Raw genomic sequence first — 16756 nt, 5'->3', positions numbered from 1 at the left:
TGCATCTTGGTGTGCCCCCACCCTCCCTCCCTCGCTGGAAGCGGCATTGGAGACAGCATGCTGACTCTGCTGTCTTATTGGCCTTGATGACCTTAGCGGTCGTCCTCTGGCCAGTGGAGCCTGTGCTGGCCCCGCCGGGGAGGAAGTGGTCAGTGGCATGGCTGGCATCTCCCCAGATGCCACAGTCACTGGCAGAGGGGTGGAGGAGCTGCTGCCATCATCCAGAATGCCTCAGTGCCAGTATGGGAGATGGATGAGGCACCCAGTATCCCAGCTAGGTGCCCGTCCATCAATGGCAAGCAGGGAGGTCCAGAGCGACCTCACATTGGCGCACAAGCTGTTTGTCGTCTCTGCGGGCTCCTCTCAGGACCACCTGAGGTCATTGCCGATGTGAGGGCTTGCAGGTCCAAGCGCAACCCCAGGAACCCCTGATTCTGTCCCTGGAGCTGCCTCTCCATGAGAGTTGCCACTCTATCAATGGAGGAGGTAGTGCGTTCAGCCATGAGGGTCAACACAGTGCTTATGCTCCTCATGGGCTCCTCCACAACAGAGACCATGGCACGCATACCCTCATGGATCTCTGCCAGATTCTCCCACATATCCTGCTGGACATCTGCCACCTAATAGATGACCCCAGAGGCTCATCACCTGCTTTTGACTCAGCATCATCCTGGTCTCCAGCAATCCTCCGACTGCCGGCGCCCAGGGCACTCTCTGCCTCCGCCTGCACTTCAAGCGAGTGTGACATACCCTCACCGCTGAGTGCCAATGTTCCAGCCGGAGATCTAATGCTCACCGAGGTGCAGGTATCTGCGCTGGTGCCTGGTTCAGAGAGCGGGTGTACGCAGGTGTAGCTGGAGCCCTGTGGCCCTCTGCAGCTGGGGTGGCTCCCCAGGGTCCTGCGTTGGAGGGCGAGCTGCCTATTCTCGGGGATGTAAGGGAGAGAAAGTACATGTCATTAGATTCAGTCATCGCACTGTCACTGCCAGGAGGGGTACTCAGGGAATGGGGGTGGGGGTCGGGAGGAGTACTCAGGGAATGGGGGTGGGGTGGGGAGCGGTGGTCAGGGAATGGGGGTGGGGGTGGGGAGCGGTGGTCAGGGAATGGGGGTGGGGTTGGGGAGCGGTGGTCAGGGAATGGGGGTGGGGGTCAGGAGGGGTACTCAGGGAATGGGGGTGGGGAGTGGTCAGGGAATGGGGGTGGGGGTGGGGAGTGGTCAGGGAATGGGGGTGGGGGTGGGGATCGGTGGTCAGGGAATGGGGGTGGGAGTGGGGAGCGGTCAGGGAATGGGGGTGGGGGTGGGGAGCGGTGGTCAGGGAATGGGGGTGGGGTTGGGGAGCGGTGGTCAGGGAATGGGGGTGGGTGTCGGGAGGGGTGGTCAGGGGGTGGGGGTGGGGGCTGGGATCGGTGGTCAGGGAATGGGGGTTGGAGTCGGGAGCGGTGGTCAGGGGGTGGAGGTGGGGGTCAGGAGGTGGGGGTCAGGAGGTGGGGGTGGGGGTGGGGTTGGGGAGCGGTGGTCAGGGGGTGGGGGTCAGGAGGTGGGGGTAGGGGTGGGGGTGGGGAGCGATGGTCAGGGGGTAGGGGTGGGGGTCAGGAGGTGGGGGTGGGGGTGGGGGTCAGGGGGTGGGGGTCAAGGGGTGGGGGTCAGGAGGTGGGGGTCAGGGGGTGGGGGTCAAGGGGTGGGGGTGGGGGTCAGGAGGTGGGGGTCAGGGGGTGGGGGTGGGGGCTGGGATCGGTGGTCAGGGAATGGGGGTTGGGGTCGGGAGCGGTGGTCAGGGGGTGGGGGTGGGGGTCAGGAGGTGGGGGTGGGGGTGGGGTGGGGGTGGGGTTGGGGAGCGGTGGTCAGGGGGTGGGGGTCAGGAGGTGGGGGTAGGGGTGGGGGTGGGGTGCGATGGTCAGGGGGTAGGGGTGGGGTTCAGGAGGTGGGGGTGGGGGTGGGGGTCAGGGGGTGGGTGTCAAGGGGTGGGGGTCAAGAGGTGGGGGTCAGGGGGTGGGGGTCAAGGGGTGGGGGTGGGGGTCAGGAGGTGGGGGTCAAGGGGTGGGGGTGGGGGTCAGGGGGTGGGGGTCAGGGGGTGGGGGTCAAGGGGTGGGGGTAGTGGTCAGGGGGTGGGGGTGGGAGTCAAGGGGTGGGGGTCAAGGGGTGGGGGTGGGGGTCAGGGGGAGGGGGTCAGGGGTTGTGGGTCAAGGGGTGCGGGTGGGTTTCAGGGGGTGGGGGTGCTGGAGTCAGGGGGATCCAGTGGGGATTCGGGGTGAGGTCAGTGCTGTAGTTTAACTGGGAGGTAAAACCGGTTTTAACCCTTCCAACCTCCCCTGGGAAAATATTCTGCTGAAGTGAGACAGAACTTCCCAAAGTCTCTGATTTAAAATGGAGTTCCGGAAGGTTCCACACCCATTGGAAGTTTAAACTTCCCAATCCCTGTGCAGTCCTCGCCTGGGACTCCTGAAGGATCCCCCCAGGAGGACCTTGTGGGCTGCCTGAGCCTGCGGGGGGGGCAAGAGGGGAAAGGTGGAAGATCTGAATATTGAGGACAGAAACAGGGAAGTTCTGCTGAATGTTTACAAAGCCCTGGTTAGGCCCCAACTAGAATATTGTGTCCAGTTCTGGTCACCACCATTTAGGAAGGTTGTGAGGGTCCTTGGGAGGGTGGGGAGGAGATTTGAACATGTGTTCTGGGATCGTTTCAAATCTAATGTCCTCGATACCTGAGTTTATTCCGTCAATCAGACCTCGTGCTAACCTATCGCATGTCCTCCTGGCCGCCTGTGACACGACTGTTTCTATAACCGCGGTGGGGGTCTCACTGAGAGTCTGCGCCAGACCCTCACCTTGTATCCCTATGGCTGTTAGAGTGGATCAGTTCCGTGTGTATTGAAGTGTAACTCTCTGGTAGTTTCAGGTGCCCCACCCAGGAGGCAGATCTGACCCGAATTGAGGGCTGGGTTGGCGCTTCCAAACAGCCCACCTACATCTCCCAGTATGTTCTCTTCAACCTCACCTGTGTGTCCTAATTCCAAGGAGGATTCGGAATTTCTAATCGTTGACTGCCTTTTTAAATTGGCTCCTAGCCCACCTTATGGAGCTCTGGTGACTGTGACACGGGGTTTGTAGATACAGACAGTGGCCCCGAGATATTATATCTCACTCCCAAGGAGACCATGGTCACTTCCTGTAGGAATGGCTTTGGCTTCCCTAACCTGACTATCCCATCTGGCGGGGGACTTACAATGTCGGGGCATTGGGCTGGTGTCTGGCATGCACAAGTACTCAAGTTATATCATGGAACATCTATACCCCCATTTCAATAATGTATGTGGGTAACTCCTGGCAATAGCAGCTATCCAGGCCTGGCCCCCATCCGAATGGGGGAAAATCTCTCCAGTGGTCCTCAGGTTGACCCTCGGCCCCAGCTAGTGTGTACACACCGGAACCATCGGTGACATTAATGTTACATAGAGAGTATCAGATTCCCAATGCTGTAGCCCTGTTGTATAAACCTCTAATACCTAAATTCCCCCCGGAGTTTTCCAGGTTGGTGAGACTCAGTCCTCCTGCCTCCTACCCGTGCTTTGCAGGTTGTAAATGACCATAAACCCTCCACCCGATTCTCACGGCTCTTTGAGTTGCCCCATTGATGTAAAAGGCTTCCGGGCCGCGCTGCATTTCTCAATTTCCCTTTCGTCCTTTGTTGGCCTTTCTGGTCCTGCCCATGACTTTGAGCAGCATTTTCCCGAACTCCGCTGTCAGTTCCATCAAGCCTTTGCCCTCGGCCCTTGTCACGGGGTTTATCTGGTTGAGTGTTACTATTGCTGGATTCTCAGAGAAAGAGGGAGAGAGACTAAGAGGAGACACAGACCGAGCGAGTGTAAAATGTAGAGAGAGAGAGAGGCAGATCGAGAGGGAGACCGAGACACAGAGAATGAAAGAAGGATATTGGTCATAGCACATGGGAAGAGGAGGATTCCATTTAATACCTCAACCCTGCTCTGACATTCAGCGTGATCTGTGATCTAACTCTATATCACTTTAAAACTTTGGTTAACAAAAGTCTACACCTGGGGTTCATGAGCCTGATAGGTGTCCCTGGCCTAGTGAGTGTCACATTCATGGTGGAATTGATCCTGTATGCAGTTGCAGTCTGTATTTGATAGCTGGTGGTAGTGACCCTGTCTGATATCTAGATATTCGCTTTCTTTATCCATTTTCCTGTACCCCACCACCCCCTTTGGCAGTACTAGGTATTGTCTGGGCTGTGGGCAAGTGTTTTTGCTGTCGTTGTCTGTTGGTGCCTCCCATGCCAGTGTCGACCTGCCCATAACCAGGATGGTAGACCTGTGGACACATTAACATCAGCTCCCATTCTCCGGGTCACCACTTGGTGATTGGTCATATATCTTTAACTGGGTGGAATGCCTCCATTTACTTCCCATTTTCATATCTACAAGTGCGCATACCATTTTACACATGCAATAGCTACCATCTTATCTTGTTCAGGTTGTCTGGAGAGACTTTGCAGGCCAATAAAGTATTCTCCTAACAGTTTTAAAACAGAAATCAGGTATTGACAAATTTTGCTTCCTTATCTTCTTCTCAAACAACATCTTATTGGCTCAAAAGTAACCCACTAAATTGTGTCTGTAATTTACACTATCAAAATTAAAACTACCTTTCTCATGTGTATTGATTTGTATCCAGATTAAAAGTGCCATATATTTATCGACACATTCTTTATCTTAGATAGCATCCTCGTTATTCAAAAGTAACCTGTTAAATTACACTGCACTTTACATCTCAAGATTGTCCCAAATTCAAATTACAGTGCTGTTGGGATGCAGATTTCCTTTCCTATTTAATTCATCTCTTCAAAAGAAACCCCCTTTTATCCAATGGAACCACTTAGACTGTGTGTTTATGCCTTTTGGTTTTTCTCGGTTCCTTTTGAATTTCAGGTATTTTTTTTTCCCTCAGAATTTTAGATTCCAACTCGTATGTATTAATCCCAATCAGCTTGGAAGCTGGTGATGAGGGTTATTCCCTACTAGTCTGCAAGGGGGTGGTACATCTCAAACAAAGGCAAACCCTGTCTTTACACTACCTTCAAATTGGGATTTTTGCCAGGAATCTCAACTTGAACCTTATACTCAAAACTTTGGAATGTTTGAGTATACTTTTCCTTTAATCTAATATGGGGCTTCACACACAAATGACAATTTAGGGAAGAAAATGCATTTTAAAGCTCACATACAATGCTTCCTTGCGCACAAACACATATATAAAGGAATGTATTTATACTCCTATAACATTGAACTTAACGAGTTAAAACTCTCATACTCTAAACGAAACTTCAAGTAGCAGTGCGGGGAATAAAGGGATCTTGGAGGCTCCACCTACGAGGACAGTCAAACTGACGGAAGTTCACATTTCCTCTGCTCCTGCCTGTCACTGCTCATTACCCCACCGCCCCTCAGGAGTACCCCCTTTCTCTCTCTCTCTCTTCAGCACAAACAGCTCTTGTAACTTAGATCAATTCATTTTTTTTTAAGTTACAGAAAATTCAGTAGGAGACCTTTCGGGTCCCGATCATCCTTCCACATATTCCCATGGTGACGCCTGGGAGAAATCGATCTGCCGCTGCAAATGGAACAACTTGACCGGGATATTCTGTGTTAGTTTAGTTTTTTGCAGATACAGACTCAAAATAAGTACTGTAGCTTTGTCAGTTTTATCACTTGCCTGAGCTTTCCTCCACTCCTTATAGCGCTGTGGTGAATCACTCAGCTGCCAACCTGGTTTTATTTTTCATTTTGCTGATCAGCTTTTCATGCTTCTGGGTGAGGTGAAGGGACATAGTCCCCTCACCTCCCCATTCCGCAACCATAGAAACTAGGAGCAGGAGAAGGCCATTCGGCCCTTCGAGCCTGCTCCGCCATTCATTGTGATCATGGCTGATCATCCAACTCAATAACCTGCTCCCGCTTTCTCCCCATATTTGGATTTCAAAGGGATCTCAGTCTGTTTATAACTAGCCAGATAAGCAAGGGTGAGGGTGTGTTTATTTTTCCCAAGGGCTATTGATGATAAATAGTAGCAACATGAAAGTTCTTATATTGTGAGGAAGACATATGAACCAATAGAATTTACATATTGACAGGGCGAGAAACACTAATTTGTAGTCCTATGTTTGTGTTTGAAAGTTTTTTCTTTTGTTAATAAGTAGTTTAGTTTAGATTTTTAAAAAAATCTCTAAAAGTCTTGGTGGCCCTATTACTTCTGAATTCAGGACAAGCGTCTCGAAATAAATACAAATTGTAAAACTGTTGTGATAGCGAGATTAGGTTACCCTTTGCAGGTTTGGTTCATCAGGTGCATTATAACAGACTGACTGAAATATATATATATATATACACACACAGCTCACCTTCTCCAGGGTAATTAGGGATGGACAATAAGTGTTGACTCAGCCAGTGACACCCACATCCCATGAATGAATTTTTTAAAAATACCGGTACATATGTACACACACACATGCACACATCCATGTACACACATGTTCCACTGTGTTCAAGTATCCAGACAGATAGATATTTGTAATTCGAAAGCATTAAAACAGTTGGCTATTCATTAATTAAATATTAGGAAGAATTGGGAAATGATTGGAGACGGACCAATGAGTTTGCAGCGTTTTTAAAGCTTTATTTCATTGTAAGCAGACAGAGCAAAACGAAGTGAACAGATTGGATCTGGATGAGGAGCTTTCCCGAGTCAGGAAAGGAGCAGTTTCAGCGTATGTGGTGAAAGACTCTCTCCCTCTCTGTCTCTCCCACTAGCAGAGCATGGGGAAGCACTCGGAGCAGACCAGCCTTGCCATGGACCTGCTCTGAGGCAGGGCGAGCGGACCCTCACACTTCAAAGTCTGAGGTCAGTAAGGGACGGAGTGAGGACATCTTGTCATTCCAGCCCACTTGACAGTAATTGGCCACTTTCTCTCCCTCGAAGCCCACCATTCGCCTGCCTTGGCAGCCGGGGTCTTCATGCAGGACCCAGACCCCAGACTTCACCACATGGGAGGAGACCAGGTTACTAAAGCCTCCTGTCTTCAGGTCATCGATCCTGCAGTCCACAGTGCGGGACTGACCATTGAAGTCGATATGTTCGTACAGCACAATGGACGGGAAGCTCAGGTCAGTGGTCAGCAGCTTCAAGGACTTGATCTTTTGGTCCAAGGTCCCCAATTTCTCATGCTCGCCCTCTCCAAACACCTTGAAGTCTCCAGTGTAGTCTTTGCCGGTGAAGGCGACCCAGTGATTCCCCTTCACCTTCAGGGAGCGGGCGGATCCGCTGAAAAACTTCACTCCCAGGTCAGGAGTATCACAGCAGAAATCTTCCTTCTTCTTCCCAGTGCAGCCTTCGCTGTCCCACAGGATAATCTCACACATGCTGCAGGGAGGAGGGAGTGGGGATAAGTGCTGGATGAAACCTGCCTCTGCCTTTATACCGGGGGTCAATGCATATTACAATGAGGGTGGATCTCTCCCGCCAATGGGGAATGAGCTGGCTCGGGTTAACTCAAAAAAAAACACCCCAGAAAGACGCACCTCATGGGGGGAGGAGGAAAGCGAGGGGGAGGTGTCATTCTAAACGGCAAACTCACTGCTTTCACAATCGGAAAAAATACATGGAAATTCCCTTATCGCCTGGTTAGCGCAGTGACAAAGGCAGGGAGTGAGAATCTGCTTTGAGTGGGGACCCTTGGCCCGCGATTGAAGAGTCTCAGAATGACCCTGGTCTTCACTCCATCCACTACTCCCCCCTGGGCACATCCCATTTTCATTGTGTATGTCACTCGGGACATCAGTAGCTCCCAGTACCCCAGTAAAAGCAGATTGATTGGTGAATCCTGATCCTCGGTGTTGTTACAAGTTGTTGCTGTCCAATTGGATAAGATTGGAAGCAGCCTTGCCCCTGTTGCGTATTCGGGCTCCGGTTATATCTCATCCCGGGTTATGTTGCCAGGTTTTTATTGGCAGGCTCTGAGATTATTACTTGGGGACCAGCATTTATGGCCCTTCAGATGCCTCGTGCTAAATCTGCTACAGGTTCATTGGCAGACTTTGGCCACTCTGTTTAGTCAACTCCTCGTTACTGTGCCCAACACAGGTATGAGGTGTCAAATCACCTCCTGTGTGTACATTTTCCACATTTCAATCATGTAATTCTCAGCCTGCTCTATTACTGGATGTATCTCCATCACTATCTTACTGGGGCTTTGAGGTTAATTGATTGTAACCCTTTACTGTAAAGGCTCATCACGTCAAGAAGCAATGCTGCTCTTTTTCAAGCGAAGCTGTCAGAGTGTCTAACTGGGTGAAAGCCTAACTCTGAGTCAGGACATCAATACAGCACCTCACCCCACCCAAAACTCCAGAGACATGAACCCAAAATCAAGACAGACACACACAGTACAACATCAACCCCAGCCTAAAGCTCCTTTAATGTGATGGGACATTGTAGGGAGATGGTGGAGTAGTGGTAATGTCACTGGGTGAATAACCCAAGAGCTAAGCTCATGGGTTCAAATCCCACCACTGTAGCTGGTGAATGATAACCATGAAATGCCCTTTAGGAAAGGAAATCTGCTGTCCTTACATGGTCTGGTCTACATGTGACTCCAAACCCACAGCAATATAGTTGACCCTTAACTGCCCTCTGAAGCCTCTCAGTTCAAGGGCAATTAGAGATGGGCAACAAATGCTGACCTTGCCAGTGGCATATCATGAAAGGGAAATGAAACTTGTGACCCGTGAGTGCTGTAAAGGAAAATTTAAGATGTTTTAAGGAGGAAAGAGTGATTTCAGAGCACAACCACCAATGGTGTAGAGATTAAAATGGGAAATGCTCAAGAGGCTGGATTTAGAGGAATGCTGTATGATATCTTTACTGAAACATACATATAGAGCTGTAATTTACTGAAACATATATATAGAGCTGTAATTTACTGAAACATATATATAGAGCTGTAATTTGCTGAAACATACATATGGAGCTGTAATTTACTGAAACGTACATATAAAGCTGTAATTTACTGAAACATACATATGGAGCTGTAATTTACTGAAACATATATACGGAGCTGTAATTTACTGAAACGTACATATAGAGCTGTAATTTACTGAAACATATATATGGAGCTGTAATTTACTGAAACATACATATAGAGCTGTAATTTACTGAAACATATATATGGAGCTGTAATTTACTGAAACATATATATAGAGCTGTAATTTGCTGAAACATACATATGGAGCTGTAATTTACTGAAACGTACATATAAAGCTGTAATTTACTGAAACATACATATGGAGCTGTAATTTACTGAAACATATATACGGAGCTGTAATTTACTGAAACGTACATATAGAGCTGTAATTTACTGAAACATATATATGGAGCTGTAATTTACTGAAACATACATATAGAGCTGTAATTTACTGAAACATATATATGGAGCTGTAATTTACTGAAACGTACATATAGAGCTGTAATTTACTGAAATGTACACATAGAGCTGTAATTTACTGAAATGTACACATAGAGCTGTAATTTACTGAAATGTACACATAAAGCTGTAATTTACTGAAATGTACACATAGAGCTGTAATTTACTGAAATGTACACATAGAGCTGTAATTTACTGAAATGCACACATAGAGCTGTAATTTACTGAAATGCACATATAGAGCTGTAATTTACTGAAATGTACATATGGAGCTGTAATTTACTGAAACGTACGTATAGAGCTGTAATTTACTGAAACGTACACATGGAGCTGTAATTTACTGAAATGTACACATAGAGCTGTAATTTACTGAAACGTACATATGGAGCTGTAATTTACTGAAACGTACATATGGAGCTCTAATTTCATGAAACATACATATAGAGCTGTAATTTACTGAAATGTACATATAGAGCTGTAATTTACTGAAACGTACATATGGAGCTGTAATTTACTGAAATGTACACATAGAGTTGTAATTCACTGAAACATACATATGGAGCTGTAATTTACTGAAACATACATATGGAGCTGTAATTCACTGAAACATACATATAGAGCTGTAATTTAATGAAACACACATATGGAGCTGTAATTTACTGAAATGTACACATAGAGCTGTAATTTACTGAAATGTACATATAGAGCTGTAATTTACTGAAATGTACACATAGAGCTGTAATTTACTGAAATGTACACATAAAGCTGTAATTTACTGAAACGTACACATAGAGCTGTAATTTAATGAAACATACATATAGAGCTGTAATTTAATGAAACACACATATGGAGCTGTAATTTACTGAAATGTACATATGGAGCTGTAATTTACTGAAACGTACATATGGAGCTGTAATTTACTGAAATGTACACATAGAGCTGTAATTTACTGAAACGTACATATGGAGCTGTAATTTACTGAAATGTACATATGGAGCTGTAATTTACTGAAATGTACACATAGAGCTGTAATTTACTGAAACATACATATACAGCTGTAATTTACTGAAACATACATATGGAGCTGTAATTTACTGAAACGTACATATGGAGCTGTAATTTACTGAAACGTACATATGGAGCTGTAATTTACTGAAACGTACATATGGAGCTGTAATTTACTGAAACGTACATATGGAGCTGTAATTTACTGAAACGTACATATGGAGCTGTAATTTACTGAAACGTACATATGGAGCTGTAATTTACTGAAACGTACATAGGGAGCTGTAATTTACTGAAACGTACATATGGAGCTGTAATTTACTGAAACGTACATATGGAGCTGTAATTTACTGAAACGTACATATAGAGCTGTAATTTACTGAAATGTACATATAGAGCTGTAATTTACTGAAACGTACATATAGAGCTGTAATTTACTGAAACATACATATGGAGCTGTAATTTACTGAAACGTACATATGGAGCTGTAATTTACTGAAATATACACATAGAGCTGTAATTTACTGAAACATACATATACAGCTGTAATTTACTGAAACATACATATGGAGCTGTAATTTACTGAAACATACATATGGAGCCCAATTGAAACCGGTTTACTCTAGTTTGCGAATATACAAACACAAATGGCCACAAGAGGATGCCTCCCTCCTTACCGAAAAAGTTACCAAAAGTTCAAATTCTATACAAACCTTTCTTGTTTTTCATTCATTTACAAATCCAACATAACCACTGCTTTCCTATTCATGAGGATACCTCCTTTCCTGACCCAAACATCCAGAGCTTGGCAAAGGACCTGGACCTATCTGCACCAGAGCCTGAGGAGACATTTTCTCTCCTCTGGATGTCCCTAGTATCACAGATTCCAGACTTCAGCCAATTTGATTCACTACACATGATATCAAGAAATAACTGAAGACACTGGATACTGCAAAGACTATGGGCCCTGACAGTATTCTGGCAATAGTACTGAAGACTTGTGCTCCAGAACTTGCCGCGCCCCTAGCCAAGCTGTTCCAGTACAGCTACAACACTGGCATCTACCCAGCTATGTGGAAAATTGCCCAGGTATGTCCTGTCCACAAGAAGCAGGACAAATCCATCCTGGCCAATTACCGCCCCATCAGTCTACTCTCCATCATCAGTAAAGTAATGGAAGGGGTCATCAACAGTGCTATCAAGCGGCACTTGCTTAGCAATAACCTGCTCACTGATGCCCAGTTTGGGTTCCGCCATGGCCACTCAGCTTCTGACCTCATTACAGCCTTGGTTCAAACATGGACAAAAGAGCTGAACTCCTGAGGTGAGGTGAGAGTGACTGCCCTTGACATCAAGGTTGCATTTGACCGAGTGTGGCATCAAGGAGACCTAGCAAAACTGGAGTCAATGGGAATCAGGGGGAAAACTCTCCACTGGTTGGAGTCATACCCAGCACAAAGGAAGATGGTTGTGGTTGTTGGAGGTCAGTCATCTCAGCTCCAGGACATCACTGCAGGAGTTCCTCAGGGTAGTGTCCTCGGCCCAACCATTTTCAGCTGCTTCATCAATGACCATCCTTCCATCATAAGGCCAGAAGTGGGGATGTTTGCTGATGATTGCACAATGTTCAGCACCATTCGCGACTCCTCAGATACTGAAGCAGTCCGTGTCCAAATGCAGCAAGACCTGGACAATATCCAGGCTTGGGCTGACAAGTGGCAAGTAACATTCATGCCACACAATTGCCAGGCAATGACCATCTCCAACAAGACAGAATCCAACCATTGCCCCTTGATGTTCAATGGCATTACCGTCACTGAATCCCCCACTATCAACGTCCTGGGGGTTACCATTGACCAGAAACTGAACTGGACTAGCCATATAAATACAGTGGCTACAAGAGCAGGTCAGAGGCTGCGAATCCTGCAGCAAGTAACTCACCTCCTTACTCCCCAAAGCCTGTCCACCATCTACAAGGCACAAGTCAGGAGTGTGATGGAATACTTCCCACTTACCTGGATGAGCGCAGCTCCCACAACACTCAAGAAGCTCGACACCATCCAGGACAAAGCAGCCGCTTGATTGGCACCCCATCCACAAACATTCACTCCCTCCACCACCGACACACAGTAACAGCAGTGTGTGTACCATCTAGAAAATGCACTGCAGGAATTCACCAAGGCTCCTTAGACAGCACCTTCCAAACCCACAACCACTATCATCTAGAAGGACAAGGGCAGCAGATAGATGGGAGCACCACCACCTGGAAGTTCCTCTCCAAGTCACTCACCATCCTGACTTGGAAATATATCGCTGTCCCTTCACTGTCGCTGGGTCAAAATCCTGGAACTCCCTCCCTAACAGCACTGTGGGTGTACCTACACCACATGGACTGCAGCGGTTCAAGAAGGCAGCTCACCACCACCTTCTCAAGGGGCAATTAGGGATGGGCAATAAATGCTGAGCCCAGCCAGTGACACCCACATCCTGTGAATGAATTTTTAAAAAAGACTGATTCCCCTTAATCTTCAATTGAATTTTTCACCATCAGACATTTCTGCTTGCGATCTGACCTGGTTTCAGTTACAACTTGTGTTGGAGTAACGACTATCACTCAACTCATAGAAACATAGAAACTAGGAGCAGGAGTAGGCCATTCGGCCCTTCGAGCCTGCTCTGCCATTCTATATGGTCGCGGCTGATCCTCTACCTCAAACCCGTAATCCCGCTCTCCTCATTCCCCTCGACACCTTTAGAACCTGGAAATCTATCTATTTCCTTCTTAAATATACTCAGTGACTTGGCCTGCACAGCTTCTGTGGTAGAGGATTCCACAGGTTCACCACCCTCTGAGTGAAGAAGTTTCTCCTCATCTCAGTCTTAAATGGTCTATCCCGTACCCTGAGACTGTGATCCTTTGTTCTAGACCCCCCCAGCCAGAGGGAATATCCTCCCTGCATCCAATCTGTCCATCCCTGTCAGAATTTTATACGTTTCAATGAGATCTCCTCAGTTGTAACAAATGGCTACAAAGTCACAAAAAATGGATGAAACCGGACAGACCACCCGGCATTGACCAAGGCACCGGAAACAACAACAGCAAACTCAGCCCTGTCAACCCTGCAAAGTCCCCCTTACTCACATCTGGGGGCTAGTGCCAAAATTGGGAGAAATGTCTCACAGACTAGTCAAGCAACAGCCTGATATAGTCACCCTCACGGAATCACACCTTACAGATACACGCCCTCACAACCATAACACAAACACACACACCCCCACAAAACAAGTACACACACACACCCACAACTCAAACACACAACCACACACCCACAACACAAACACACACACACACCCACAACACAAACACGCACACATACCCACAACACAAACACGCACACATACCCACAACACAAACACACACCTACACACCGACATCACAAACACACATCCTCAACACAAACACACACACACACCCACAACATAAACACACAGACACACCCACAACACAAATACACACACACACACACACACACAACACAAACACACACACACAGCCACAACAGAAACACACACATACACCCACAAAACAAACACACACACACACACAACACAAACACACACACATACACCCACATCACAAACACAAAACCACAACCCAAACACACTCAATGTGAAACACCCACAACACAAACACACACCCATAACACAAACACACACACCCACAACACAATCACACACACACACCCACAACACACTCACCCACACAATCACAACACAAACACACACATACACCCACAACACAAACACACACCCACACCCACAACACAAAGACACACAACCACAACACAAACACACAACGCAAATAAACCCATACACCCACAACACACACACGCACCCACAACACACACACCCACACACTCACACACCCACAACACAAACACACACACAACACAAACACTTCCACACACCCACAACACAAACACACACACACACACGCACACACACCCACAACACTCACACACACCCATAACACACACACACACACACACGCACACACCCACGACAGAAACACACACACAACACAAACACATACACACAACCACATCACAAACACCCCCACACACACACACACACAACATAAACACAGACCCCTACATCCACAGGACACATACATACCCACACACCCACAACACACCCACACACCCACAACACACCCACACACTCAGAACACACACACACCCACAACACACGTACACACACAACCACATCACACACATACACCTACACACCCATAACACAAACAGATTAACACCCACACACCCACAACACAAAGACACACAGACGCACACACAACACACACACACCAACACACCCATAACACAAACACACACACCCCCACAACACAAACACACACCCACACACCCACAACACAAACACAAACACACACACCCACAGCACAAACACACACCCACACACCGACCACACGCACACGCGCCGACACAACCATAACACAAACACACACACACCCACAAAACAAGTACACACACACACCTACAACTCAAACACACACACACTCCCACAACACAAACACACACACATACCCACAACACAAACACACACCTACACACCGACATCACAAACACACACCCTCAACACAAACACACACACACACGCACAACACAAACACACACCCACACACCCTCAACACAAACACACACCCACACACCCACAACACAAACACACACACATACAACCGCATCACAAACACACAGCCACGCACGCACAACACAACTACACATAATACACACCCACACACCCATAACACAATCACACACACACCCACAACACAAACACACCCACACACCCACAACACAAACACACCCACACACCCACAACACACACACACACCCACAACACACACACCCACACACTCATACACCCACAACACAAACACACACAGCACAAACACACACACACACACACACACTCACACAGACACAGGAACACACACTCTCACACAGACATACACAGTTTGAGACACACACACACCCTCTCACACAGACACAGGCACACACTCTCACAGAGACAAACACAGATTGAGGCAAAAACACACACTCTCTCTCCCTCACACTGACCCACACAAATTGAGACTCAGACACACTCACACACACACACCCTGACACAGACACAGGCACACACTCGCACACAGACACAGGCACACACTCTCACACAGAGAAACACAGATTGAGAGACACACACACACTCTCGCACATACACACTCACACACACACACACACACATAGGCACAAACACTCTCTCACATACACACACAAATTGAGGCACACACACACACACACACACACTCTCCCTCTCTCACAGAGACACAGACAGATTGAGGCACACACAGACAAACACATGCCTAAATACACTAATACCGATACACATAGAGTCACCCACATGTAAATGCATAAACACACACACAAAGGCTTCGTGGGGAGTGGTGCTGTGTGTTGTTTAAATTCTTTCACAGGATGTGGGCTTGGCTGGCTGGGCCAGCATTTATTGCCCATCCCTAATTGCCCCTTGAGAAGGTGGTGATGAGCTGCCTTCTTGAACCGCTGCAGTCCATGTGGTGTAGGTACACCCACAGTGCTGTTAGGGAGGGAGTTCCAGGATTTTGACCCAGTGACAGTGAAGGAACGGTGATATATTTTCAAGTCAGAATGGTGAGTGACTTGGAGGGGAACTTCCAGGTGGTGGTGCTCCCATCTATCTGCTGCCCTTGTCCTTCTAGATGGTAGTAGTCGTGGGTTTGGAAGGTGCTGTCGAAGGAGTGGGTACTGGGTTGTCTCTTCTGGGTCGTGTCACTGGCACTGTGGAGAATGAGAGTTTCTCTGCAGGGACTGAGACTGTCTCTGTGGGGAGAGACTGTCACTGTGGGGAGTGAGACTGACACTGTGGAGAGTGAGAGTGTCACTGTGGAGAGCGAGACTGTCACTGTGGGGAATGAGACTGTCACTACGGAGAGTGAGACTGTCACTGCGGGGAGTTTTATTGTCACTATGGGGAGCGAGACTGTCACTGCAGAGAGTGAAACTGTCAATGCAGAGAGTGAAACTCACTGTGGGGAGTGAGACTGTCACTGCTGGGAGTGAAAGTGTCACTGCGGGGAGTGAAAGTGTCTCTGTGGGGAGTGAGACTGTCACTGTGGAGAGTGAGACTGTCACTGTGGGGAGTAAAACTGTCACTGCAGAGAG

General features: G+C 47.5%; 1 protein-coding gene across 1 annotated transcript; it reads right to left on the bottom strand.

Annotated features, from left to right (window-relative positions):
- Positions 1-6678: 6678 nt before the first annotated feature.
- Positions 6679-7466, bottom strand: LOC144673651 (epidermal differentiation-specific protein-like). Its single transcript, XM_078535381.1, has one exon. The coding sequence runs from the start codon at positions 7432-7434 to the stop codon at positions 6898-6900; it is 537 nt and encodes a 178-aa protein (XP_078391507.1). The 5' UTR covers positions 7435-7466; the 3' UTR covers positions 6679-6897.
- Positions 7467-16756: the final 9290 nt, after the last annotated feature.

The sequence above is a fragment of the Cetorhinus maximus genome, unplaced genomic scaffold (assembly GCF_964194155.1).
Source record: "Cetorhinus maximus unplaced genomic scaffold, sCetMax3.hap1.1 HAP1_SCAFFOLD_418, whole genome shotgun sequence".
NCBI lineage: Eukaryota > Metazoa > Chordata > Chondrichthyes > Lamniformes > Cetorhinidae > Cetorhinus > Cetorhinus maximus.
This window is presented reverse-complemented; position numbering and strand designations above follow the sequence as displayed.

Bases quoted from the DNA above. Each gene is read 5' to 3' on its own strand.
- LOC144673651 (XM_078535381.1), bottom strand. From the start codon at position 7,434: ATGTGTGAGATTATCCTGTGGGACAGCGAAGGCTGCACTGGGAAGAAG.